The 27638-nt window shown below is 43.8% G+C and overlaps 1 protein-coding gene across 3 annotated transcripts in view; it reads right to left on the reverse strand.

The window, feature by feature from the left end:
- Nucleotides 1-27638, reverse strand: part of USP13 (ubiquitin specific peptidase 13) — a 107489-nt gene that overhangs the window by 63908 nt on the left and 15943 nt on the right. The window contains exons 2-5 of one of the 3 annotated variants that reach the window (XM_041002900.1): nt 15947-16063; nt 15673-15703; nt 10177-10227; nt 3684-3817 (exon numbers count right to left, since the gene is read on the reverse strand). In XM_041002900.1, coding sequence (XP_040858834.1) covers nt 3684-3817; nt 10177-10227; nt 15673-15703; nt 15947-16063 — 333 coding nt within the window. Of the gene's footprint in view, nt 1-3683; nt 3818-9784; nt 9846-10176; nt 10228-15672; nt 15704-15937; nt 16064-27638 lie in introns of all 3 variants that reach the window. The other 2 variants (XM_041002898.1, XM_041002899.1) reach the window with 2 other exon arrangements.

A 27638-nucleotide genomic window follows, 5' to 3' on the forward strand; every position in this document is an offset into this window, starting at 1 on the left:
CGTATCAGGGAGTAGTTTTCCTTGGAGTTGTGATCTAGAGTGAAGAGACCTTGGCACTAGTTCTGATTTCATCCTAAGACTCTGTCAACCTCAAGTTCAGTGATACAACAGAACTGACCCAAACTAACTCATAAAAATTGACAAATTATTTAAAAAATTTTCAAAGTCCTTAAAACAATCATTATTAAACATTAAATTATATAGGGGTCAGCACTGTGACACAAAGCTTGAGTCTCGCTCTGAGGCACCAGCATCCCATAAGGGTGCCAAGTCTGATCCCAGCTGCTTCACTTTTAACCCAGTTCCCTGCTGAAGTGCCTGGAAGGACAGTGGAGGATGCAACAAGTGCTTGAATTCCTGCCATCCTCTTGTAGACCAGGAGGGAGCTCCCAGTTCCTGGCTTCCAACTCACCCAGTTCCTGCCATTGTGCCCATTTGGGGAATCAATCTGTGGATGGAAGAGACCTCTCTCTCTGCCTCTATTCCTCTCTAACTCTGTTTTTCAAATAAGTAAAAATCTTTCCCCAAAAAAACTCCCTTAAGAAATTAAATTGTGGGCCCGGCGCGGTGGCGCAAGTGGTTAAGGTCCTCGCCTTGCATGCCCGGGATCCCATGTGGGTGCCAGTTCTATCCCGGCAGCCCAGCTTCCCTTCCAGCTCCCTGCCTGTGGCTCGGGAAAGCAGTCGAGGACAGCCCAAAGCTTTGGGACCCTGCACCCGCGTGGGAGACCCGGAAGAGGCTCCTGGCTTCGGATCGGCATAGTATCAGCCATTGTGCTCACTTGGGGAGTGAATCATCGGACGGAAGATCTTCCTCTCTGTCTCTCCTCTCTGTATATCCTCCTTTCCAATAAAAATAAATAAATAATAAAAACAAATCTTTTTTAAAAATTAAATTGTATATAAAGTTACAATTATAAAAAGTTTTTTTTTTTAAATAACCTAAAGGGACTGGTATAGTAGCCTTGTGGCTAAATTCCTTGCCTTGCACATGCTGGGATCCTATATGAGCACCAGTTAGTATCCCGGTGGCTCCACTTCCCATCCAGCTCCCTGCTTCTGGCCTGGGAAAGCAATGGAAGATGGTCCAAAGCCTTGGAACCCTGCATCCACATGGGAGACCTGGAAAAAGCACCTGGTGTCTGGCTTCAGATTGGCTCAGCTCTGGCCATTGCGGCCACTTGGGGAGTGAATCAGCAGACAGAAGATCTTTCTCTCTGTATCACCTTCTCTCTGTAAATCTGCCTTTCCAATCAAAATAAATGATTTTTTTTAAGTAACATAAATTCAGAACTTCATGCCCCAATTGTTTTACTCTATCTTGTTATTATCAATGAGCTCTTGAAATCATTTGCATCTGAGTGGCTAACCCATGGAAATTCCACATAGGGGCTGCTACTGTGTATCTTTCCATCACTGCACCCGGTAATGTCAAGGCAGGAATATTACACCCGAGGAATCAGCACACCCAACCAGACAGCTCCCCATATGGGAGAGCCCACCGTCAAACACTGACAGGCACACCCAAGGTGGGCATCCTCAAATAAAGACACTGGGTGTCAGGTCCTGAGATCTCTGCTGACTCCATGGGGCTGTGCCTCCATGAATCCTGGGTCATTCATGGCGGATTTAACTTTCTAGCACAACCCATAGAGTAAGTCTCTGAAAATGAAGTTGTTCTGGCCTGAGACATTCAAAAGATGAGAGAAAAGTCACTCATTCCTGTGCTTTCTAGTGCAATAATTTGCGGTATTGAAAAGTTTTAGAAGAGAATCATCAAAAACAACATAAAATGTCACAAAGGCATGAGAGAAAAAAACAGCAGCCGGCATCTTCCATGCAGCTAAGTCCCACGGGTGACCATCAGAGACGGCTTGGCAAGCATTCACACCTGCACTTCCAAGTATTTTTTTTTTTTCATTCCTAAAGTGTTTCTTAATTCTAAAGGATCCTGTAAAAATCATGATGTACCTTGCTGGACTTGAGTTTCTATGACATCTCCCTTTTAAGAAAGAGTATTCACATCTCCAATGTTTCTCTGAATATAGGAATACTTTAAAGCATGTTTTTATTACCTTTTTCACATCAAGACAGTTTCCTGAGCAAATGAGAAAAAGATCACTTTTCATGATATTTATTCATAAGAGGCTTCTTGACATCTTTTCTGACAGCAAAAATAAAAGTAATATCAAACAAGGACAGTAAGAACTTTCAGTACTATACATACATAAGCCACAGTATACAATTTCAGATAATAGGATGAGGTGAGATCATTTTGTCCACTAACATATTTTGTCCTTGGTAAGAGCCACATGAGTGAATACAGGGAACTGGAGAAAGTGAAGGTAATTTAATTCTGTAAGCCTTACTGAACACTATGCACCTAGTACCGAAAAGATGTGTCACAATCTAATCACTCAAAAACCAACTACAAATACACCAAATTCTTGTGTCTATGGGATCATATTCAGATACAGAGTATATCAGGGGTAAGTAATTTAAACGGTAGAAACTTCATTCTTCATGACACGGAACCCTCTTGGCAGGAACAGGTGAGCAGATGGCTGCCGCTGGAGTCACACCATGCCCAGAGGACTCTGAGAGCTGAAGACTTGGTTGTGGTACTGACAGAATTTCAGGAGGGAAAATACAAAGTAACCCGTCTACACTCTACCCACCCACATTTCACTGCCATCTGCAGCCAGGCTCTTGGAAGCCAAGGTGGGCACAGGGTGGGGAAAGGAGAAGAACAAAATGGAGAGAGGCTGTAGTGACAGAGGTTAACACAGGAAATGGGGAAAGTGCAGGACAAACAGTGAAGGCCCCACAGGGACCCGAAGTCTGTGCAGGAGGTGGGGGCCGTCCAGCCCACAGGCTCTCTAAGCCCTGACAGAATCATTCGCTCTGGCCCTGCCAAGGTAACCACAGGTGGAAGTTGAAATCCAATAAATTTATAGCAGGCTGATGTTCAAGTTCATTTTGCATGGCCTGCAAATGACATTCCAAATATTCAAATGGCCCTTGGCAGGAAAAAAAAAAGGCTCCATGATTCTGCAGGGTGGGAGAGTCCAAGGAAAACCACATGGTTTGCCCAGAGCTTCCCCACCACCTCAGCTCCAGGTCACCTGGGAAAGTGCACGTCCTTCCACAAAACTGGACTTGAAAGAAGGGAAAAGGAAACAAAAAGGACGGACAGGAGGGGCAAAGCTCCCTGCTAAAAGCATCTAAAAGCTGCAAGTCTTAGTCACAGGGAGTGTGGCTCCAGAGTCCCTCAAAACAGTCCATTGTGAAGGTTGGATCTTCATCAAACCATCATTCCATTATTCCAAACAAATTCTGCATTGAAGGACAGTATGAAACACATGATTAAAAAAAAAAAAATTGCTCTCCCTCAGACAGGAACACATTTCCTCTTCAGCAGTGTGTATATGTGGACACCATGTAAAGCTGAGGACCAGACTTCCACTCGGGACACAGGAAGCTTCCTGAAAGAGACTGGCCTGACGGGCAGTGAGGCTCAAACAGCCCTGGGAGTCACAGGCACAGATGTCCCTACTCGTCTTACCCTCTTCTCTCATTCATTACCCTCCCAGGCCCAATCCCTTGAGCGCACACACACGCAGCACACACACACACACACACACCTGACACAGAGAATCATGCATATCTAGCTAGCAGCCGTGCACACTCACTGACCAGGGCTGGCAACTCCTCAATATTGGGCAGTGCGATTTCATAGTGGTCTGGGAATATGACAAGTTTGGCTTCATCTTCATACTCATAATCGTCGCTATTTAAATCATCATCAGTATCCAGATCTGAGGAGAAAACAAAAATAAAGAACAGAAAATGAGGAAGGCGGCACCCACAAGAGGCAGCATTGACCGAGAAAGCCGGGCACCCGGAGGGGCACAACGCAAGGGCAAGGACACTCCTCCCACGTGACCACCCCTCTGCTCCCCACAGAAACCACAGGTCTTTCCTCCATCCCTAAGCCATGAAGACTGCTTCGCCCTTGACCGAGTCGGGCAATGCTTTACAGCTATGTACGCGCTGGGCGCCGCATCTGTAGAGAATTTTCTAAGCTTCCTTAAAGATTGTTAATTACCATTTGTCAGAAGCCTGACTCCCAAATGCACCAGCTTGAGGCGGAATATTTTTTACAACACTATGTTCTAGAAGAAAATAAATGGCTTTGAGGGTAAATAAACCTTGGTTCCGTTCCGGCTCCAAACCTAATGTTACTTTGGGCAAGTCACACTCTCTCTAAGCTGTAGCTTTCTCATCTGTATCATGAAAACAATCCTTACCTCAGAGGTTACAGAGGAGAGAAATGAAGACCTGGCACGTGACAGACCCTCAGTAAATGGTTTAAAACTAAAAATCTCGCTCTCTTTCTCTCCCTCTGCCTACTTTCCTCCTGCAGAACTGCCAGGCCCCTGTTGTACCAGCAAACCCACGAGCGCAAGATGGAGATCCTCTTGTGAGATCAGCCCTGCAGCCTCAGGACTGCAAAGCTGTGCGGAGCTCGTTATCCATCTAGTCATCACCTTTCAGCTTGGCTAATCTCAGGGAAAGGCTAGGGGAAGGCTCAAGGAAGCGTCTTGTCCTAATATTTGCAGGGACCTTTCAGCCTCACATTCACAGCCAGGCCAGCCTCCTGGATCATGTTTGTGTATTTACTGCTTGGAACTATGGTGACAATGAGACACTCACACACTCACCTACAAACAGCAACACAAACCCAGCTGGGAGCATGGCTTTGTAGACCAGAGGCTGTTTTGCTGGACTCCACAGCAGCAGTTCCCTGAGACGCAAAGGCTGCAAATTCTGTTATCTACCTCTTTGGATGCCTTCAACCAAAAATCTACAGCAGTTTTGTGTGCTGCTCTGCTCCTTTAATTCCCAAAGGTAGTGAATTTTTAAGTAAAATGATTATACCAAAGTACAATCCAAACAGTTTAAAGTTTAATAAAGATGTTAAATAACAAGAGCCAGAAATACCAAACACTGTGAGCCAAAGCAGTTCATTGGACAAAATGTGATTTTAAGAAGACTCCATGAGTTTAAGAATAAAGACATTTACTTGTAACAAATAATGCAAACAGACAAGATCATTCTAGCGTTATAAAAATTCAAATGCCCAATAGCTATAATAAAAACAGAATTAGAATCTAAATATTCAAATGACTATTACTTAAATAGTCATTATTTATACCATGTAAAAACATGTGAATTTTTTTAAAGATTTGTTCATTTTTATCTGAAAGGCAGAATTACAGACAGAGAGGGAGAGGAGACAGGACTGAGAGGTCTTCCACTCTCTGGTTCACTCCCCAAATGACTGCAATGCCAGGGCAAGCGTTTGAGAAGTCAACCAACAAATGGAGCACATTCTGGTGTTCTCTCTCTCTCTCTCTCTTTCTCTCTCTCTCTCTCTCTCTCTGCCTCTCCCTCTCCCCCTCCTCTTCTTCCTCCCTACTCCTCCCCAACCTCCCTCAATCTAATCTGTCCCCGGTCTCTCTCCCTTTCAATTTTTTACTTTGAAAATACATTATTTATGTATTTATTATTGGAAAGTCAGATGTACAGACAGGAGGGGAGACAGAGAGGAAGATCTTCCATCTGCTTTCCACTCACAAGTGGCCGCATGGCCGGAGCTGAGCCAATCCAAAGCCAGGAACCTGCAGCCTCCTCCAGTTCTCACACATAGGCACAGGGTCCCAAGGCCTCCCTCAGTCTGTCTTCCACTGCCTTCTCAGACCACAAGCAGGGAGCTGAACAGGAAGCGAGGTAGCCAGGACACAAACTGGCGCCCACATGGAATCGTGGCGCATACAAGCAAGGATCTTAGCTGCTAAGCTAAAGGGTGCTGGGCCCTTTAAATACCTTTTAAAAAGAAGCATGATGGAGTCTGTATAAAAAGTAGACTCCATTGCACCTCTTTGCAAATAACTGTAATTCCCTTTTATTTTTAATTCTGTGCAATGGGAGAGGGTCATAGTCTTTCCCAAGTATTTTAATCCAGCAGAGAAACCCACATTCTAATTTTAAGAAATAAAGCTTATGTTTCTGTTAAACATACATGAGCCTGAAGCTCTAAATGTAATCCTAAAGTGTCCACATTTCTTAAAATCAAGTCTTACTACCCCATTAATGTCAAGTTAAAAGAACCTGAGTCACCATTCCCCGAGGACCTGGAGGCCTGGGACTCCCAACTTTCCCTAGCAGCCGCTTTCCACCATGGCTATCAACTGGCCATTCCCACATGAGCTGGTGTTCTGGAATAAAGAACCTATTCTTTCATGTGTTCCAAGGAGCCCCTCTGGACCCTGTGAGTCGTGGCTGGGACTCTGTCAGTTTCCAAGAAGCCTCTGCTGGGAAGGCTAGTCAGGGAATGAGTACCTAAATAAAACCTGGGCTCCAGCTCCCAGAGTGTCCCCATTCTGACCACACAAGCTTCAGTGTACATGTTGGAGATGAACAACCCAACCTTACAAAATGTCCCAACCCTACAAAATGTGATCAAGTATTTATGTTCAAATGAAGGGACAGAAAAATGAAAACAAGCAAAAAATAAATAATCAAAAATAAATTTAAAAAATTTTCAGCATAGAACATGTTTTTTCTTGGTTTTTGGGTTTTTGTTTTTGTTTTTGTTTTTGTTTTTTCCTTTCAGGAAGAAGCTGCAGCCTGGAGCTTCTTTGACCCTTTCTGGTCACCATAGGCTCAAGTAATTTTCTCAACAGATCCACACCTAGAACCTTTCAAATATGTTCTGCTTGGAGGCAGTGTTGTTGAACAAGCAGGTTAAGCCATCATTTGTCCCCTTACCATCCCATAATGGAGCCCTAATTCGAGTCCCAGCTGCTCAACTTGTGATCAGGATCCCTGATAATGTACCTGGAAAGGCAACAGATAATAGTCCAGATCTTCTGAGTTCCCGCCACCCACGTGGGAGACCTGGAGGGAGTTTCTACTTCCTGGCTTCAGCATGGCAGAGCCCCAACTGTTGAGGCTACGTGGGTAATGAACCACATAACGAAAAATCATTCTCTCTCTTTCCCTTCCTCCCTCCCTCTCTCCCTTACCCTCACCCTCTGCCACACTGCCTTTCAAGGATGGGACCACAGCAGAAACACAAGAGATCTCTAACAAACGTAAGGCCATTGTATCAGCCTAGACCTGCGGCTTCCCAACATCCCCTACAGGACAGAGAAATAATCATCTACTGGCTTTACACTTGCCACTGTCTTATGTTTCCTATTCTATAAACCAGGTGGAATCCTACACAGCCTGTCACTGAAGTTAACGGGCAGGCCACATCAACGTGAACATAGAGTTGTGAGTGTGTGCCAGCAGGAAACTGCCTGCTCCTGAGAGGAGAAGCACTGTTTGAAAAACTATGAATCAGGGCTTGCCAAATCAATGGGAGGAAGGGGTGAACGAATTTGGAAGGAACCTCGATAATAAAATTCTAGAGAGAAATGGGACCTGGGGAAACATCGGAATACTGATAACATTCAAAGCTAATCTTTTTTTTTTTTTAATTTGCACAATCCAAACACTTTTTCTGGTCTGTGAGTTTTTCCATTTTACTTTTGTTTAATTTGAGGGGATTTTATTTATTTATTTATTTAATTGGTATAAGAGAGAGGGAGGTCTCCCATCCACTAGCTCACTCCTCCAATGCTTTCACCAGCTGACGTTGAGCCAGGCTAAAGCCAGGTCCCCTGTCGGAGAGCCAGGCTATCTGACCCATGATTTAAAAATGTCAAGGGTCTACATGATGTCATTTAATTCAGAAGCCACAATATCTACACTGGTGCAAGGATAGTAACCAAAGCATCAGAGCACATGCAGTCTTGTTGCATTAGTGTTCATTCAAGGCTGGCGTGGGTTTGGCTGGCTGATTGGGTTGTAGTGTGGAGACATGCTGCAACATGAGCAAGACGGTTCAGGGGAAAACCACCTGCAGATGAGCTTCATAAAGAAAGCCAGGAGCTGGAAAGCAACAGAGCAGCCAGCCAGGTCAGGCCCCATCACAGTAGTGGAAATGTATCAGAAGCAAACCCAGGTCTGGGACTGTGCCAGTGGCTTCATTTTCAAATAATCCATGCGTCTTCTCAATACTAACATGCGTGTTATAGATAGTGTTATACAGACACACAAAAGGAGAAAATTAGAATTACTCCCATATCAACACCATGGAAGTGCTATTATTAAGTTGAAGTGTGGTGATCTTCCAGACTCCTCCAGTCTCTTAGTTATCCAAGGATTCATATATTTATGGTGTGCATGTATGTGTATAATGTGTGTATTATATATGTAAATATGCATGCATATGTTCATATACGCATGCATATATGTGCATACATGTTCACGCATGCGTGTACATGCACGTGTATTTTTTTACCAAAAGATTTTTTTTTATCAAAATGAAATCATTGTATACAATTTTAAAGTTCCTTTCAAACAATCACTCCAAACATGTAGGGAATACAACCTTGTTTGATCAAACATTATTAAAGTATCGTTCTCCTGAGAAAACCATTACTAGAAGCATAACATTAACTACAATACAATTACATGATATAGAAGTCAATTTCCATTTACACCAGCAAAACCGGCTCTTTCCAAATCAGGGAAATTATTTAAGTCCACCATTTGTCAAACACCACAGTAATAAACACAGCACGCAAAGTTCAGTGATGGATGCTAAAATTAGGTAGCAAAATTCTCAAGAGAAACAAGATATTGGAGTGCCTGGCTTCAATTCCTGCAGCTCCGGATTCCGGCTCCTACCAATGCAGATTCTAGGAGACAACAGGTGATGGCTCCAGCAGTCGGATCTCTACCACCCACATGAAAAACCTGGATTGAATTCCCAGTTCAGGCTCCACCTCAGCCCTATCCTGACCATTATGAGTATCTAGCAAACAAACCAGCAAAATAGCTATCTCTCACACACACATACAGAAATAATTTTTTTATTTTTTTTAAAAAGTACAACCCCTAAGAGTTTTACTAACTACACTATAAATTTACCATGGAGATTCTCCTGAAACACTGCCTAAATAAATGAAAAAGTTCTACATCAGTAGTGTGAACTGCACATCAATGTCACATCCCCGATATCTTATACAAAGAAGGATACACTAACTGTATCTCAGAAGTATCTCATCAGAGAAAGCATGCGTTAGGCTTTTCTTGAGCAAACAAAAGACTAAACCAAATCAAGGTGCACTTTATAAGCTAACAGGTCAGCCCCCTTCAGAAGTGTTACAATTACAAAAGATAACGAGAGACTAAGGAGCAGGTTGAGGGAAAGTAACAACTGCTCACAGTTTGGGATCCCAGGTGATATTCTGTAAACCAAAATAGACCTCAGTGGACAGACTGGGGAGTAGGAGTGGAGGCAGGGAATGCTGACATCTCAATAAAGTCTGCAGTTTGGCTAATCTTGAAAAAAATGGTCTCTTCTTTGAAGTAATCAGAAAGACTGATCAAAAGCAGAATCACGATAATTCTCTGGTCACTGAAAGTATAATTGCTCCAAAGCTGCAACCCCATTAAGAGAGTTACAATCATGCCTCACCACTAGCAAAATGCAAAGTGGAGTCAGAGCCTCCCAATTTAGATTATGCCTCTTACCTTTAATTGTAGAACAATAAACAACCTATTGGTCCAAGTCAAACATGCATTTGAGCATACGCATGCGCACACACACACACACACACACACACACACAATTCGGGCACACTACTGATAACTATGTACATTACCTAAAAATATCTTGGAATTCCTCCTTTTTGGTAAAGCACCACCAGATGCCCCTCTTACCTTCTGAAAAGAAAATAAGAGTTGATTAAAATGCAGCCTGTAGAATAAACAGTCCTGTTGGAAGGAAGGGAGTACATCTCACGGGTCCCCAGTTTTTATAAAAGGATGAGAGATTCCAGAATAAGCAGAAACTTGCAGCAGGGCAATGAAGGGCAGTGCTGTTACCCTCTCCTGATTATTTTCCCCAGTAATATAGAAAGCACTTCTGGAAAGAAAGTAGAAACAAGACCTGGGTGAAGCAGATGCTTGAACCACCTCCATTAGTACATGCTCCCAAGAGGGCTGGGTCTGTGCCTGACAATGAGAGGCTTGGGAAAAGAGGAGGGGGCTCCACAAAGGGAGGGCCTTTTATCCTTCCTTACCCAGGGAGGGTCACCAGTACCTGGTCCTGGGAGTGCTCAGCAAATACTGTTAAAAGATTTAGTGAATACTGTCAGATAGTCACTGATACGCTGGTCATGATAAACTGCAATGCAACTTCTGTAAACTCAGAAGGGCAACAACAGATGGCCATGTGCTCTGGGTATTTCTATGGATGGTAGGGTCCTCAGCAGCCATGAAATGAATGCCCATCAGTGCTGATGCAAGAGGGCATCCATCTGATGCTCACATAAGAGGTCATCTTATTCGCAAATAGGGTGCTAATAATCTTTGAAAATGACCAACAGGGCCCGGAGTGGTGGAGTGGCAGCTGAAGTCCTCGCCTTGAACACACTGGGATCCCATGTGGGCACCTGTTCTGGTCCCGGCGGCTCCACTTCCCATCCAGCTCCCTGCTTGTGTCTTGGGAAGGCAGTCGAGGACAGCCCAAAGCTTTGGGATCCTGTGCCTGTGTGGAAGACCTGGAGGAGGTTCCTGGCTCCTGTCTTTGGATTGGCACAGCACCGGCCATTGCGCTCACTTGGGGAGTGAGTCATCGGTTGGAGGATCTTCCTCTCTGTCTCTCCTCCTCTCTGTATGTCTGGCTTTGTAGTGAAAATAAATACATCTTTAAAAAAAAAAAAAAAGAAAATGACCAATACTTCCATGGTGAATCTGCCCAGAGTGTGCAGACCTAACCCAGGCCTCCTTCCAGATAGCCATGTGCATCAAGGCCACACTACCACTCATCAGCTCTGTCTTCTCATCAGTCTCGAGTCTCACACTTTATTATTTGACACTAAAAGACTCATCTTTGTGAGTCTCAGCTTAAGTTTTACAATTACTACTTTAGGTTTACAGTTCACATCTTAGGGATCTCAAAATTACTGAACCCATTAACCTAAAAGAACCTCTGTGTTACATGGTCTGCTCTGTCCTCTCCTCTGCCTTCGGTTGAAATGAAGCCTGTACTAAAGGCATGTTCAACAATCCTACAGGTCACCTGATACCTCTCTACAGATGTTTACAGTGCTCCAACCTCTCTGCCCCCTCACCCAATCCTATACAATGCATGCAGGGTAAATGAAGAGGAGGAGATGCAGACAGATTTGCTGGTACCTGAGGCTCTCCCTGGTTGTGGGATTCATGCCTTCACAAGCTTAGACTCAAGTGAGCTACACTTCCTCTTAGACAAAACAGAAAAAATTTCCCTTATAAAGACCATCACCTCTCAGCAGTCAACAGAAATCAACAGAGTTTGAGAAACCGAAACCCCTTGTTCAGAAATCATGACTGTACCACATTTCAGATTCTGTGCTAGATCTTAGAGTAGAAATTAAACAAAGATATATTCCTTCTTTTCAGGTGCTCAGCAGCACAGTAAGTGCACACACACATAAGTAAACCACAACAAAATCAGTGAGTGTTAAAAACATAATTACATTATAAAGAGGAAATGATAGGTTCATCTAGGAATGGGGATGTAAGCAGGCCTGGTAAGATAAGAAGAGCAGTAGGCATGCAGATGGCAGCTATTTTAGTAAACACTTGGTATGTGGATGGATGGATGAATGAATGGGCAGATGGATGGGCATTTAGATGGATGGATGGATGGATGGATGGATGGGTGAGTATTCTGGCCACAAGGAGTGCAAAAGGTAAACATAGAAGTAAGGCATCTTAGACAAAGAAAACAGCATGGACAAAAGCATGAAATCACAGTGTGTTCCAGAAAGGAAAGTAGTTTGCTATGTCTATAGCATAAAGTTGGTGTCTAAGAGTGAAGGCTATGAAGAGTAGGGGGGCAGCTCATGAACATCTTCTAGTAACATGCAAGAGAGTATGGGCATCACCCTCCCCTTCAGGAGAGACATCAGGGATCTAAGCTTCATTGTGCCACAACTGCAATATATGGATTTGGAAAGATCACCCTGGGAATGTTATACCAACCAGATGGGACCAAAGGAAAGAAGGGTGGTTGGGAAGCTAAAGCATTGGTCCTTTTAAGGGATACTAAGCATTCAGACAGAGATAGAAGACTTGGAGGAGAAAGCATACACTTGAGCGTTGTTTGGAAAGCCCAAGTAAAACTTGTAATCTACAAATCACAGAAGAAAAGCAACCCAAAGGAGATCTCGATCTCTAGAATTCAAAAAGGACAATCGTTAGAAAAGGATAAGTTGGTCATCCTTGACCCCTGAACTTGAGGGACCTGTTGGAAAAGAAAAATCCTGAAAGAGTCAAATATTCAGACCTTCAGCTCTGGCTAGATATCAATGTGGAAGTCATCAGCATGGACAGTGGTTGAACAAGGATATCCATGTGCCTGAAAGTGCACCAACGAGGAACAGGATCTTTCAGAGAAAGAAGACGGGATGGTCAAATGGCATGGCTGGAAATGCTGACAACTCAGGAATGCACCAAATGCAGCGACTAAGAGCTCCCTGACAACAGGGGCAATTTCACCGAGTTCACATGCAGGAACAGGGCCAAACACACTGATGGCAAACCCTTAAAGGGCAATGAAGCTGAGACAAGGATAGCAGAAGCTCTAACTGAAGGATGTGATGAGTCAAGGGGCAGGGGGGGAAACAGGGCAGTGAGCTTCATGATGTGATCCTTCTTTAGGAAGGAGAAGATAAAACAGAAATAAGAAAAGTTGCAGCCATAAAGGGAGTGGAATTAATGACATTGCAAGTTTCCGAAGGTAGGAAAACACAGAATTGACTGTGAGGAGAGACAGAAGACTTCTCTGCAAAAACTGGAGGAGAAACTAAAAAAGAATATCATTCAATGACATTAAAGAGACCTGAGTAAACATGGAAATATGCTATGTTGATTGGTCATTCAATAAATATTCATGAAGCTAGTAATGGTGAGGTACTCAGGACACAGCCATGGACACAACACAGAGGGACAACCCTGACCCTTCCTCATGCAGCTTACGCAATGACATAGCTACAGATCAATCTATAAATGAAAATGCAGCTGAGATCAAATCGCAGGACTTTGTAACTTGAGGAACTGATTAGAACATCCATTTCAGAAACATAAATGTCTAAAGACACATAGAAAATGTACAAGAAAAAAAAAAGAACATGCAAAACATGTTTGCAGTACCAAATATTAAGGCCTGCCCCACTAATGCAGAGACGAATACAGAATACAAGTGAGAGGCCCAAAATAGACCCATGTGAAAGGTAATTTAAAATATAAAAAAGGATAAGGGCCAGCATTGTGGCATTGTAAGGGAAAGCTGCCTAAGATGCCAGCCTCCCATAAGGGGGCTGGTTTGTGTCCTGCCTGCTCTCCTCCAATCTGATTCCCTGCCTGGAAAAGAAGCAGAAGATGGCCTAGATGTTTGGAATTCTTCACCCACGTGGGAGACTCAGATGAAGTTCCCTGCTCCTGGCTTCAGTCTGGTACATGCCAGCTATTGTGGCCATCTGGGGAGTGAGGCAGCAGATGGAAGATCTCTAGCCATGTCTCCCTCTCTTTCTGCAACTCTGAACTTCAAAGTGAATAAATAAATCTTTAAATACATATGTAAGATGATACTATAAATCAATGCAAAAGATTGTACTGCTCTACTAATAATTGGTCAATTAACCATCAATATGGGGAAAATATTTGAGTTCTTTATACAAACACAAAAATAAATTATGACTAAAGACTTATAATGTTAAAACATATTCACACTCACATGCACACATATTTATTTTTTTAAAAAATACTATAAGAAATAGCTTTAGAATATTGAGTTGGGAAATAAGCTTTTAGCCAAAAATACCAAAAAGGGAAAGTCACAGGTGGAAGTTTGCCGAACCTAATTACAACAAAATTTAAAACATCTATCTATAAAGCCATTCATGAACAAAGTTAAAAGACAAGCTAAAAACAGTTAAAAAAAAAAAAGTCTTGTATTTCAAAAATTTTTACAAAATGTAAAAAACTGATGAAGTTACATTTTTAAAAAAAAGGGCTCACCAAGAAATAGACCAAAATAGACAAAGACAAGACTTAGCTGGATAATAACTATATGAAAAGACGATCCACCCTGACACAAGAAAATGCAGCATCAAATGGCGCGGTGTGAGGACACCAGACATCCACAGCCACTGCAAGGAAGAGTGCGCATGCGTACCATCATGGGCAAGGAGGAGTGCGCATGCGTACCATCATGGGCAAGGAGGAGTGCGCATGCGTACCATCATGGGCAAGGAGGAGTGCGCATGCGAACCATCATGGGCTAGGAGGAGTGCGCTTGCGTACCATCATGGGCAAGGAGGAGTGCGCATGCGAACCATCATGGGCAAGGAGGAGTGCGCATGCGAACCATCATGGGCAAGGAGGAGTGCGCATGCGTACCATCATGGGCAAGGAGGAGTGCGCATGCAAACCATCATGGGCAAGGAGGAGTGCGCATGCGTACCATCATGGGCAAGGAGGAGTGCGCATGCAAACCATCATGGGCAAGGAGGAGTGTGCATGCGAACCATCATGGGCAAGGAGGAGTGCGCATGCGTACCATCATGGGGCGGCTGGTAAAAAGCCAGGGAAGCTCACTCGGGAACCAGCCAAACCGCTTCTAGACGTATTTTTAACAAAGTTGTGTCTATTGTGCCCCCAGGAGGAAGGCATAAAAATGTTAATTGCTGTTTGCATGCAGTAGCAAAAAAAAAAAAAGAGGCAACAATCTAAATGTTCCTCTGTGGGAGAAGAATAAATTATAAGGTATTCATCAAATAGACTGTTTCAACAAGGATTAAAATGAATTAAGCAAATCCAGGTGCATCTCCATGTAGAGAGACTCAAACCTCAAGGCTCAGTGGGGAAAACTACATAGAATTACAGGTATCAGTATAATAGCGTTTATCTACACCTTTCACATCTCCAGAGTCATACAATATACTGTGCACAAATACATATATTTGCAAATAAATATAATGATTGCATTTGTGAGAATGATCAATTCACAGCAGAGGTTGCTTCTGGGGACGGGAAGGTGACAAATGAGGCTTGAACTTCCAGGAAAGCTTGCTCGCTCTCATAAAAGAAAAATAAATTGTCTTAGGTTTGAAGCAAAACTAACCAGACTTTTCTATGTCTAATTTTTGGACATACGAACATCTCTCATATCCTTTTCCTTAATCTTGTCTTTTTAAATTTATACATATTCCTGCCAAGAACTCAACCTATGTTTTCTTGATTTTAAGAAGAAAGGGTTGGGCCTGGCGTGGTGGCGCAAGTGGTTAAGGTCCTCACCTTGCATGCCCGGGATCCCATATGGGCGCCGGTTCTAATCCCGGCAGCCCCGCTTCCCTTCCAGCTCCCTGCCTGTGGCCCGGGAAAGCAGTCGAGGACAGCCCAAAGCTTTGGGACACTGCACCCGCGTGGGAGACCCAGAAGAGGCTCCTGGCTTCGGATCGGCATAGCATCGGCCGTTGCGCTCACTTGGGGAGTGAATCATCGGACGGAAGATCTTCCTCTCTGTCTCTCCTCTCTCTATATCCGCCTTTCCAATAAAAACATAATAAAAATAAATCTTTAAAAAAAAGAAGAAGAAAGGGTTGGGAGGACTCTATGAATTTCCACATGCAGTGCCGTTTCTGTTTTCCACTGTCGAACAGAAGCAGAAGTCATGCGGGCCCAGTAAAATCCCCACCTGACAAAGACACTAAGCGACGTCAGTGTCAACCTCACCAAGGTCCATTTACCAAAAGCGTGTTTCTCACCTCTCGCACATGTCTTTTCAGGTGCATGTATACACTCTGTCCAGTTTTTCGAAAATGTCTTTCAACATGTTCCCTTCCAAAGGCCAAAAAGGTGTTCATGCAGACATAGAGTCCACCTTCAGAATTCTAGAAAAAAAGAGACAGGTACAGCATTAGCCAAGCATACATGGCTAACAGGAGTCAACATGGAGACAAGGGAAGGGGAAGGAAGACCAGCGGTGCCTACGAAGTCTGGCATACACTACTGTGGCTCTTGCCATCTGCCGCAATCCTTCAGTGGCTACACAGCCACCCACAGCAGCAGCTCGCACCCCGGCGCCGGGTCCCAGGTACTGCTAGACAGCCAAGTACTCCATACACTCAGCGGCCCTAGGAAATAAACCTGCTTGCCCGACTCTCTAAAATGAGATGATACCGGACAGAAAAAAACTGGCAAGGGATCCAAGTAAAGATGGTGATACTGCATCGTCATTCTCCCGCATTCGTTGATGCAAGTCGCCAGGGGCATCAAGCCCTGGATCCTTTCAGCAGGATGGGTTTCTAAAGACATACTGCTTCCTCATTAGATGACACACGAGTAAGTTATACCAATTTAACAAATAAATAATCTAATAGGTAAATAATAAAGGATGGCGTCCTATCATAATCACAGCCTGGCATGTGCCAGGGACTATAGGAGACTATAGGAAATGGGTTCTTTCTAGCACTAACTTCAGCGAGCTGCTTATATTATTTTTATTTTATGCCTCTTAAAGACTAAGGCTAACTCCTTACCCTAGTTCACACAGCTTGAGAGCATCCAGATTAGAAATGAATCTACGCCTCTTTGTCTCCCTCCTGCCACGTTTCACAGCAAATGGCATTATTTAAAGATCTACTGCTACAATGACCGGTCCAGGACACCCTTCACATGGTAAACACAGGACCTAGATCAGCTTCACCTCCTCTCTTCCCTCACTCTGCCCAGCTTGTTGCTTTGTAAACTTACAAAATAAAATGAGCCATTCTTTTCTCAAAGTGGGTTTTATTAAGCTCCTGTTGGTATTACACTCCAATTTTTTTTAAGTGAACAAGCTATAAAATTTGCCAAAAACATCTATCAAAATGTCTACACTGTAATTCATTATAACGCCAAACAGGCACCGAGGCTCACTATTAATATACAAAAAGTAGCTTCTCTGTACAACAAATTCACTGTTGCAAGCAAAAAGAAGGAAGAGAGGGAGGGAAAAGGGAGAAAAATCACAAGAAAATGGTCTTTATTTGCTGATAACAATGCAACCTATGTGGAGAATCCTAGGAAATCTACAAACAAGTAAAAATCACCACTAGGAAAGACCTATATGGGAATTTTTTCTCGGCATTGAAAATGTAGGGGAGAGCGTTGTGGCATAGAGGGTTAGACAGGCCACACCTGTAGTGCTGACATCCCACGTAGGTGCCAGGTATGGTCCCCACGGCTCCATTTGTGATCTAGTTCCCTGTAAGTGCCTGGGAAAACAGTAAAGGGTGACCCAACTGCTTGGATCCCTGCAGCCACGTGAGAGCCTTGGAAGAAGAACCCAGCTCCTCGCTGCAGCCTGGCCTAGCCCTGACTACTGTGGCCATTTAAGGAGTGAACCAGTGGATGGAAGAAATCTCTCTCTCTCTGCCTCTCCTTCTCTCTATAACCCTACCTTTCAAGGAAAAATAAATAAATCTCTAAAAAGAAAAGAATTGAAAATATTACTGTGCAAAAAACAAATATCAGAAATGCACGTTTTAAACAAATGAGTGTTTGTCTCCCTCCAAAAGTAATGTAATTTCTTAGAAAATCATATTGAGAACATAACTCTATAATATTAATAAAATTTCTGAAGTTGAAAGCACATGTTTATTCCATTTTAAATAACATTCGAATACAAATTGCATTGATAAATGTCACTACTATTTTTGAATTCAAGTGTTTCTCAACATTATAGCACTTAGCCTTAGGGGAAATGTGATGCAGAGTAAATGCCACATCACAGAGAGTATTTTTCAGTATTACTGACTTGCAGTATGTTTTTATGAACACATGTACACTAAGACATATGTTTCTGAAAATTGGATAATCTCTTACCCATCTGCAGTGAGACTGAGTCTGTGTCAAATGCAACCAGCAAACAGACTAGTTTTGTTCATTTTTGTGTTTTTCCCCAGGGAAATAATAATCCTTATCTTCTTAAACTTTTTATTTTATACTAGTTTTACATTTACTAAATGAGAAATGTGAAGTTGTACAAACAGTTCCCATGTGCCCTACACCCAGTTGCTCTTATCATTAACATCTTATATTGTAGGATATACTTGTCACAATCTACAAACCACCCCCCACTTCCTCTATTATGAATCTCTCCTGTTAGTATAATAAATTTGTAGAACTATCTAGGACCACACCCAGCTTCCCCTAGTTTTTCTGTGCAAACTCCGTTTATGCCCCCAACCCCTCCCAGCCGCTCGGAATCACGAGCTGTGTTCAGACTGACATGTTGTTTGTGGAATTCTTTCTTTTGTCTTTGTTGCTAGTTCCCACATGAGAATATGAAGTATTTTTCTCTCTGCGTCTGGCTTAATTCACTGCACATAAAGTTCTAGTTCTATTCACTTTCCTGCAGATGACAAGATTTCATTCTTTTTTATAGAATAATATTCTATTGTGTATATAATTCACATTTATCCATTCAAATCAGAAAGGGCAACTTGGTTGGTCTCTATCTTGGATATCGTAAAAAGTGCTACAAAAACCATGGCAGAGCAGGTATATGTCTAATACAGTAACTACGTATCTTTGGGATATCTAGCCAGTAATGGGATTGCTAGAGCAAATGGCAGTTCTATTTCTAGTATTTCTGAGAAATTCCCACACTTCTCCTTGGCCACTGACACAGCTGGATTGGAAGTGGAACAGCCAGTACATAAACCAGTGCCCACATGATATGATGGCCTCACAAGCAGAGGCTTTATCCACCACACCAGATCAGCCTCATAAAAGCAGCAGAACTTGGCCACGTGTTAGGGCTGCTGCTCTCATACGAGAGATCCAAATGAAGCTCCAGGCTCCTGGCTCAGTTTTAATCATTGAAGCCATCTGGGGTAAACCAATAACTGAACTCACACACACATACTCTCTCTCTCTTTCTCTCTCCCTCTCTCTCTCCCTCCCTCCCAACCTCTCTCCCTCACTTCTTCTCTCTCTTTCTGTATCTATCTATCTCAGTCTCCCTTTGTAGCTCTGGCTTTCAAATAAATTGTTTAAATTTATTATCATAGAAATTTCCAAATTGACTGCACTAATTTACATTCCCACCAATAGCAAATAAGAGTACCCCTTGTCCAGCATTTATTACTCTGTCTTTTTGATACTAGTCATTCTAATGGGCGTGAAGTGGTGTCTCATTGTGGCTTTGATTTCCATTTCCCTGGTGGCTAGTTTTGGGCATTTTTTCATTTCCTTAGGGGCTGTTTATATTTCTTCTTAGCAGGTTACAGTTCAACAGATACGTCAACTACAATTTTGTAGACTAACAACAAACACCTGCAAATGAAACTGTTAAAATTTAAACAGCACCAAAAACCCTATACTTAGAATAAACTTTAAATGATATCATTTGAATAAAATTAGAAATGTTCATCAACTACACTCACATTACCAAAGGATTAGATAAGTATTTTCAAGGCTTTTAAAATTAATTTATTTATCTGAAAGTCAAGGTTACATGGGAAGAGAAAGAGATATCCCATCTGCTAGTTCACTCCCCAAATACTCTCTACAGCCAGGGCTGGGCTAGGCCGAAAGCTAGAAGCTTTGAGCTTCATCTGGGTCTCCCACAAGGGTGAAGGGCCCAAGCAATTGGGCCATCTTTCACTGCCTTCCCAGGCATATTAGCAGGGAGTTAAATTGAAAGTAGAGCAGCTGGTACTTAAACCAGTACCCACGTGGCATGCTGGCATCACAGGCGGGGGCTTAAATGCTATGTTACAAATGCTGGCCTGCAAAACTTTTTTTTTAAATAAGCACTTTCTTTGGCATAGTCACAACCTTTAAGACAAAAAGATACTGCATCATTATAAAGATTAACTATTCATTAAGCCCATTCAATTCAGAAGTACATATTGTAATCAAAATATATGACACATACCTGAGTCTGCTCTCTTCCAATAAAGTATAATTTGATCACAAAATGCAAACTAGGGGCCAGGATTATAGCGCAACACATTAAGCAATGTTGGCTTTCCATTTGAGTTCCAGCTACTCCAGAAACACAACTGGAAAGGCAACAGAAGATAACCCACGTACTTAAGGCCCTGTCACCCATGTGGGCAATGGAGTTCTGGTTCCTGGATGTTACAGCTATATGGAACACAGTGTTTGTAACAGAAGTCTTGTCCCAGGCTCTGAACTTCAGGGTTCCACTCCAAAAACACAACTTTAGCAACAATTCCCAGTACACAAGGCTACAGGAATTGCAAAGGGGATCCGACACATTAAAGGGTTTTCTGAGCCACAATGCATCACAAAAATGGTGATTATTACTGAATATGGGCTCGTTATCATTCTCCCATTATCTCTCTCTCTTTTTTAAAGATTTATTTATTTTTATTACAAAGTCAGATATACAGAGAGGAGGAGAGACAGAGAAGATCTTTCGTTCAATGATTCACTCCCCCAAGTGACTACAACGGCCAGTGCTGTGCACAAGCAGGGAGCTGGATGGCAAGTGGAGCTGCCGGAATTAAAACCGGCGCCCATATGGGATTCTGGTGCGTTCAAGGCGAGGACTTTAGCTGCTAGCCCACCATGCTGGGCCTATTGTCCCATTATCTCAATCATTTTACAATTCTTACATAATTCAGAAAAATAGGTAGAAGGAATAAAAAGCTAGGCTGACAAGCCACACAAGCTGGAAGTAAAAATAATTAATCTTTCCAAAAAAAAAAAAATCCAAGAATTGACAATCGAAAGAAAAAAAAAACAAAACTATGTTCAAGTATAGCATGGTTCTGAAAAACAAAAAGGCAGGATTGCTCTATAATGCAAAAGTTCACACAGTGATTTTAGGAGAATCCTAAAATCTTTGCTCACTTCACTATCACAATTTTTAATATATTAGGGAACTACATAGAAATTTAACACACCAAGCATTCATTCTCAGTTTCTGGAGCCACACGTTATTGTTACAAAATGTATAATCAAAGAGAATAACTCATTGACACTCTGGGATGAATGGCCATCTGGGGAAGGAAGCTGTTATAAGCACCCACCCACACCTTACATGAGGCACACGGACTGGCTCCCCTCACTGCTGTGATTGCCTGAAGTCATAGCCCAATGGACTGAACAGTCATTCCAAAATTCAGAACACATTAAAACAGAAGACCCCTTCAAAGCTGTCCCATTTAGAACACAACGCATTTTTTTCTCTCTTGCCTTATTAAATATTAGTCCCATAATGCTCCTTCCTTCATACACAAAGCCAGCACTCCATGCATTTGCTCTCAATGGCTTCTTTCAATAATGATGACAAGTGTACGCTGACAGAGCTGCCTCCATTCCTTCTGGACCAAAGCACAAAGAACGGTGTAGCTGCTGAAAGCAGAGCTGAGCTCATTGACCCTTCGGAGCCTCTAACCCTCCACCGTGTCTTCTCACTAATCAATTACCCTCCCATTAAGAAGACTATCCCAGAAAACTCAGTAAAGCACCCACTTCCAGACAGCTTAAACTGCAACCAGGAAATCAGGCAGCTCAGAGAAGCAGAGGAGTTGACATAACACAAAGCAATACTGGTTTAAAGAAGTGGGGGTTAAGGCACGCTGTTAAAATAGATGACAAAATGATATGAGATAAAATTATAAGACATCAGCGTTTAGGCTCAATTAAGATGCTTTTGAAAGACCAGTTGGCTTAGGCACTTTTTTTTTGTATCACTATATTAGTACATTTATTTAGGATTCATACTGTTATTATTCACAGAGGACTTTGTATATAACTTTAAAATGTTAATTCACATTACTTTATAATTATAATTTATAATTCTTGCAATGATTTAGTAGGAACTTTTTAAAATTCTTTTTTTGGAACCAGCGCTGTGGTCTAGCGGCTAAAGTCCTCGCCTTGAACATATGGGCACCAGTTCTAGTCCCGGCAGCTCCACTTCCCATCCAGCTGCCTGCTCGTGATCTGGGAAAGCAGTCGAAGATGGTCCTAAGCCTTGGGACCCTGCACCCATGTGGGAGACCGGAGGAAGTTCCCGGCTCCTGGCTTTGGATCAATCGTTGTGGTCACATGGGGAGTGAATCATCAGATGGAAGATCTTCCTCTCTGTCTCTCCTCCTCTCTCTGTATATCTGACTTTGCAATAAAAATAAATCTTTAAAAAAAATCTTTTTATATGGGGCCAGCACAGTGACTCAATAGGCTTACCCTCTGCCAGCCAGTGCTGGCATCTCATATAGGTGCAGGTCTGTATTGGCTACTCCACTTCCCATCCAGCTCCCTGATTGTGTCCTGGGAAAGCAGGCAAGTTGGTCCAGGCCCTTAGGTCCCTGCATCCATGTAGGAGACCCACAATAAGCTCCTGGATCCTGGCTTCAGATTAGCTCAACTCTGGCTGTTGCAATCATTTGGAAACAAGTAGATGAAACATTCTCCCTCTATCTATCCATCTATCTCTATCTCAATCTGCCTTTCAATACAAATAAATGCATATGTTTTTTAAATTCTTCTCGCTTTTTTTTTCTGAGTGACAGAGACCTTCCATCTGCCGGTTCACTCTCCAAATGTCTCAGAGGCCAAGGCGGGCCAAGCAAAAACCAGGAACACAGACGTCAATCCTAGTCTCTTACATGGGTGGCGGGGACCCAAACATGAGATTCTACTGCATTCCAAGGCTCACTGGCAGGTGTCTTGGTCGGAAGCCGAGCAGCTGGGACTAAAAGCAGCACTCCATAATGGATGCCAGCATCACAAGCAGCAGCTTAAACCACTGGGCCCCAACACCACTCTAACACACTGACAAATGTACAAATTGTGTGTGATACGCATAGAAAGTGTGTATAGGAAAATGTTGATGAAAAAATTAACCCATGCAGATGGCAGGTGGGGAAAGGGATGAGGGGAAAGAATTCTACACTTTTGACAAAATCTTAAAAAACACACAGACAAATGATCAAACGTCATTCCATGTATTTCAGTTTCTCACTGAACAGCCTCACTGTTCCTCACTGTACAGCCTTCCTTCCCACTACATTCTTGCTTGGCCTTCAGTGGTATTACCCTACTGTTTCTATATATACACGGCAGATACACAGCCATTTATTTAGTACCTCACATAGTATTACCCTAACACTTCTATATATACATGGTAGATGCATAGTCGTTCATTTATTATCTCACGTGGCATTACTTTAGCATCTCAATAAATACAGGGTAGACACATGGTCCTTGTATTACCCTACGGAGGCTTCAGCAATAACATCAAGGACAAGGTCACTTCTTTTATATTGCCTGCCACTTAAATGAATGCTAAAACGCTGGTGAGGATAAAGGTCAAGGTTACAAGATGTTTCAGAGCAGCCAGTGAGCAGTCATTTTAAATAAAAATACATGGTATTGTCAATCAGTAGGTGTTCAGAGAACTTTGTTTACCAGGGTGTTTTGGAGACCAGCCTCCCGCTGAAGGGCAGGAAGGGACAAAGAGCCTGCAAGAGCAAGGCGCTCAGGAAACATCACTGCGTAACCCTTGTTTTGAAAACTCCAGGATGGTGTCTCCTGTGGAAAACAAGCGGTCATCGCCACAAAGAGAAACATGATGTGGGTAGCTGGAGTCAACAAATCCACAACCAGGACAAATTACATGCTAGCACCAGGGGAAGCCTGTGACTCACCCATCCTTGTAAGGGGAAGAGGAAGAGACAAGAGCATAGAATTTTCTAGAACAATAGGGGGAGGGGGAATAGGTAAGAAGAATAGGGGAAAAAAGGATTAGCTAAATTAGCTGCCTGTAATCATAAAAGGAATGACCTGAATGGGCAAGACAGAATTGCTTAATAATTTATACTGCACCTATGAACAATAACATTTTCCAACCATTTAAATTTGACTCATGGATGAATAGTTGCAGGTAGGAAAGGGGGGGATTCTTCAATGAGGAAGGCTGGAACCAAACTGTGAATGACGAGACCCATTGGGAGCACTAGGCTTCCTGTCTGCTACCTCAAGGTACCAGGATAACCTGGCAATTTTTCCCTACACTTTTGGCATTTTCTAATTTTCTGGCAAGATCAAGGATTTATTTTTTTTATAGAGCCCAAACATATCTAGATAGGAAGAAGGATCTTTCAAGAGCCCCCTTTGCTTGAGCTTGGCTGGCTGCCCCTTAGGAACCCCAGCTCACAGCCTACTGAGTATTGGATCTCCTTGCTATCCAAAGGCAAGTGAGGCACAGAAAACAAGGAGCCCATCTTGAGACGTGTTGTAGAGGAAACATGAGAACACACAAGCAAGGCTGAGGTGGTAAGGTGGGGATTATCAGAGGGGGTGTGGGATGCTGCAACTGCCACTGGGCCAAAGGAGACTGGCCAAGGCCACCGCACCCCAGCTGGAACCCCCCACCTGCTCAGAAAGGGGCTGTCTGGCTGGGTCCAAAGGAGCAACTGAGAAAGAGAATGTGGCTGGGATGACTTGCTCAGCTGGCAAAAGAAGGGGAGGAGAGGCTGGGAGGGGGACTCAGTGCCTCCAGGCACAGCAGGTGACACAGCAAAGTCTCCCGTGAGGCCTCAGAGTTGGAGGCTGGGCAAGCATAATAACAAGAGTACCCTGGTTAGATGGGCCCAGGAGCAAAGGGCATGCCTGCAGCAAAGGCACAGCTACTTCTTCAAAGAGCAAGAAGCAAGCCAGGGTGCTGAGGGAGCCTGAGAGTGGAGAGCTGACAAGGCCAGCTCAGTGGGCCCCCCAGGCATGGCAAGAGCTGAGGTGACTTACGTAGAGAGAGAAAACATATGGTCAGAAGGCTAATGGGTCATCTGACTCACACTGTCCAACAGAATGGCAATGGCCTCACACAGATGCTTGCATTTAAATGAAGTTAAATTAAAAATTAATTTACTCCATCACACTGGCCCCATCTCAAGTGCTCCAGACAGCCGCATGTGGTTAGTGGCTACCCTAATGGACAGTGTAGATACAAATCAATCCCATCATTACAGAGAGTTCTTTCAGAGAGCCCGGAAAGTGGCAGGGAGAAGCGGGAATGGGCTCACTCACAGAGACAGCCATATTCAGGGTATAATTTATGTTGGTGCCCACTAGCATAGAGATGTGAGGGATTTGGGGGGGGGGGGGACACATGGAAAAGACAAATCAAGTACAACTTCTGTCTTAATTCATAGCACTCCCATGACTACCCCATCTCTATGCTCCTCTCTTGATTTCACCAAGCAACCAGCTCTCTACAGTTCTTCCACCCCTGAATAGCAGACAAGAATATTCCAATAACCGGAGCACGGGTCACCAGTACTTTCAGGATCCTACGACGAATCAGACAAGAGTTTTAAAATACAAAAGTGAAGCACAGGCATAAGGGGAATAAAGAAGTAATATGAAAGTAAAGCAGGGCTCCAGATCAACTGCAGAAAACCTGCAACAAATACCAAGTGGAAAGATAATGGGGGAAATGGCGTCATTGGAAAACAGGATACAAGCAGGGAGTGACCAAAGGTCACAAGTAAAGAGAATTACCACAATACAGTTTTGAGTGGTGGGTCTCAAGACAGGGCGTCTCATGCCTGGATCCCAGACGACGACCACTATGTGCATGTGGTGAACTAAACCCAGGCATGCGTGGGCTCCTGGGGCTGCTCCCTTCAGGGTGAATACACCAAGGGGGCAAGTCTCCATGACTGGACAGGTCCGGGGCCCACCCACTGCCCTCATTGAGGAGTGAATGGGATTGGGGAGGGGCATGACCTTGAGCCTGGGAGTTTAAACTTCCTGCAGCGTCCTAGCTGCTGGTGGGTCTCAGGACATGGTGTTTCATGCCTGGATCCCAGACGACAGCCACCACGTGCACATGGTGAGCTGTCTCCGGGAAGCCAGCATGCCATTTGGCGCTAGGCTCTGCCTGCTGGCCACCCGGCCGGGACCTCTGGAGCTTTGGTTCTTTGAATCGCTGCTTACGTAGATCCAGGTTGAACCCATTGTGCTTCTGGACATGAATCAATCCTAAAGATTCCCAAGCACAGTTACTCTTCTGTTGAAGAACGTGTTATCACTTAGCAACGCTGGCCACCAAATACCAGTCCATGCAAAGCTATGGCTCAGGATGTGTCCAGCAGAATCACATCCTGTTACCTGACATGATGATGGATCAAGAGAAGGGTCACATTATGCAGGGCCATTACATTAACTAGCACTTGAGAACCATATCCGGGGGTAGATTCTGTAGGGGATGTGTGGGCCAAACCCTGTGGAAATTCTAGCCCCACTGGTTAACTCAAGAGTTGGGGTGGTGATGGACTAAGCTAGGTGTGACCAAGAAGCCTACCATTGATCACAGGTAAAGGAACCCACAGCAGTCTGGACTGGTCAAGGCAGCAGCACCCAAATGTGCATCTTGAATAGGGTATGGGTTAGGCCAGGCTACAACATTCACCAGCTCATACAAGGCTAAATGGAAGGCCAGACCTCACTGGAACCTGGCCTAAAACCCAATGGCATGTATAAGAATGGGGACTGAGAGTGGATTAAGTGGAGAAACTTGAGAGACTCCCTTGGCAAGTCAGCTCCCACTGAGGAACATGTGGTCCAGACCTGGGAGTTGGACAAGCTGAGAAAAGTAGCTCCAACAGCTGGTAAATGTGTCAATTGGTAATGGAACAGGGTAGAACAGGCAGGACTGAGCAAACTTTAGCCCACAAGCGAAACTAGAGACCAGGATGGAGCACAGGTCATGCCGAGCTAGGCTCTTACACTTACTGGGATGCGTGAGCCAGGGACGCTAAACCACAGTGTCTAAGGCAGAGATCAGGACAGGTGAGGGACTGAGCCAAGCTGACTCAGAGCAACCACTGGCATACACGTGATCTATACTTGGGAACAGGCCCAGTTGGGGAGCTAAGGGGACAGCCCTAGCTGGGTTGAGATTCACACCAAGGGGCACTTGGGCTGGAATGAGGGCTGAGTTCTGATCAGGATGCAGTTGTAGTTTCCCTTGGCATAAGTGTGGACTGGGATTGCATGCACCGAGCCGGGCCAGATACCAACACCCCCTGGTGTCCTGGAGGACCAGGGTAGATGTGGGATGGACTAGGCAAGGTCTCAACCCCTACTGAGTCATGTGTGAACCATATGTGGGTATGGACGAGCCATGGCTGGGCTGAAACATCCAATAGTAAGGACCAGTTTGGGTCGAAGACCAGTCAGGAAAAGCCACTGTTCCTGCTAGGACAAGAGGTAAACTGAGTAGGGCTGGCTCATGGACCCACTGCTATGTGCGAAATCTGGCATTGGGAGAGGTTCTGATGGAGGAGCCTGGGCAACTCCTCTGGCAGGACACAGACCCAGCAGGTAAGCGCAAGAAACATGATAGGAAACATGATACAAAACCACTTGAGCCCAGAACAGGCCATGGAAAGTTACCCACCGGCATACATTTGGCATGGGTCAGGAGCAGACCAGGCT

This window comes from Ochotona curzoniae, unplaced genomic scaffold (assembly GCF_017591425.1).
Source record: "Ochotona curzoniae isolate NIBS_2020 unplaced genomic scaffold, NIBS_Ocur_1.0 scaffold_2587, whole genome shotgun sequence".
In the NCBI taxonomy this organism is placed as follows: Eukaryota; Metazoa; Chordata; class Mammalia; order Lagomorpha; family Ochotonidae; genus Ochotona; species Ochotona curzoniae.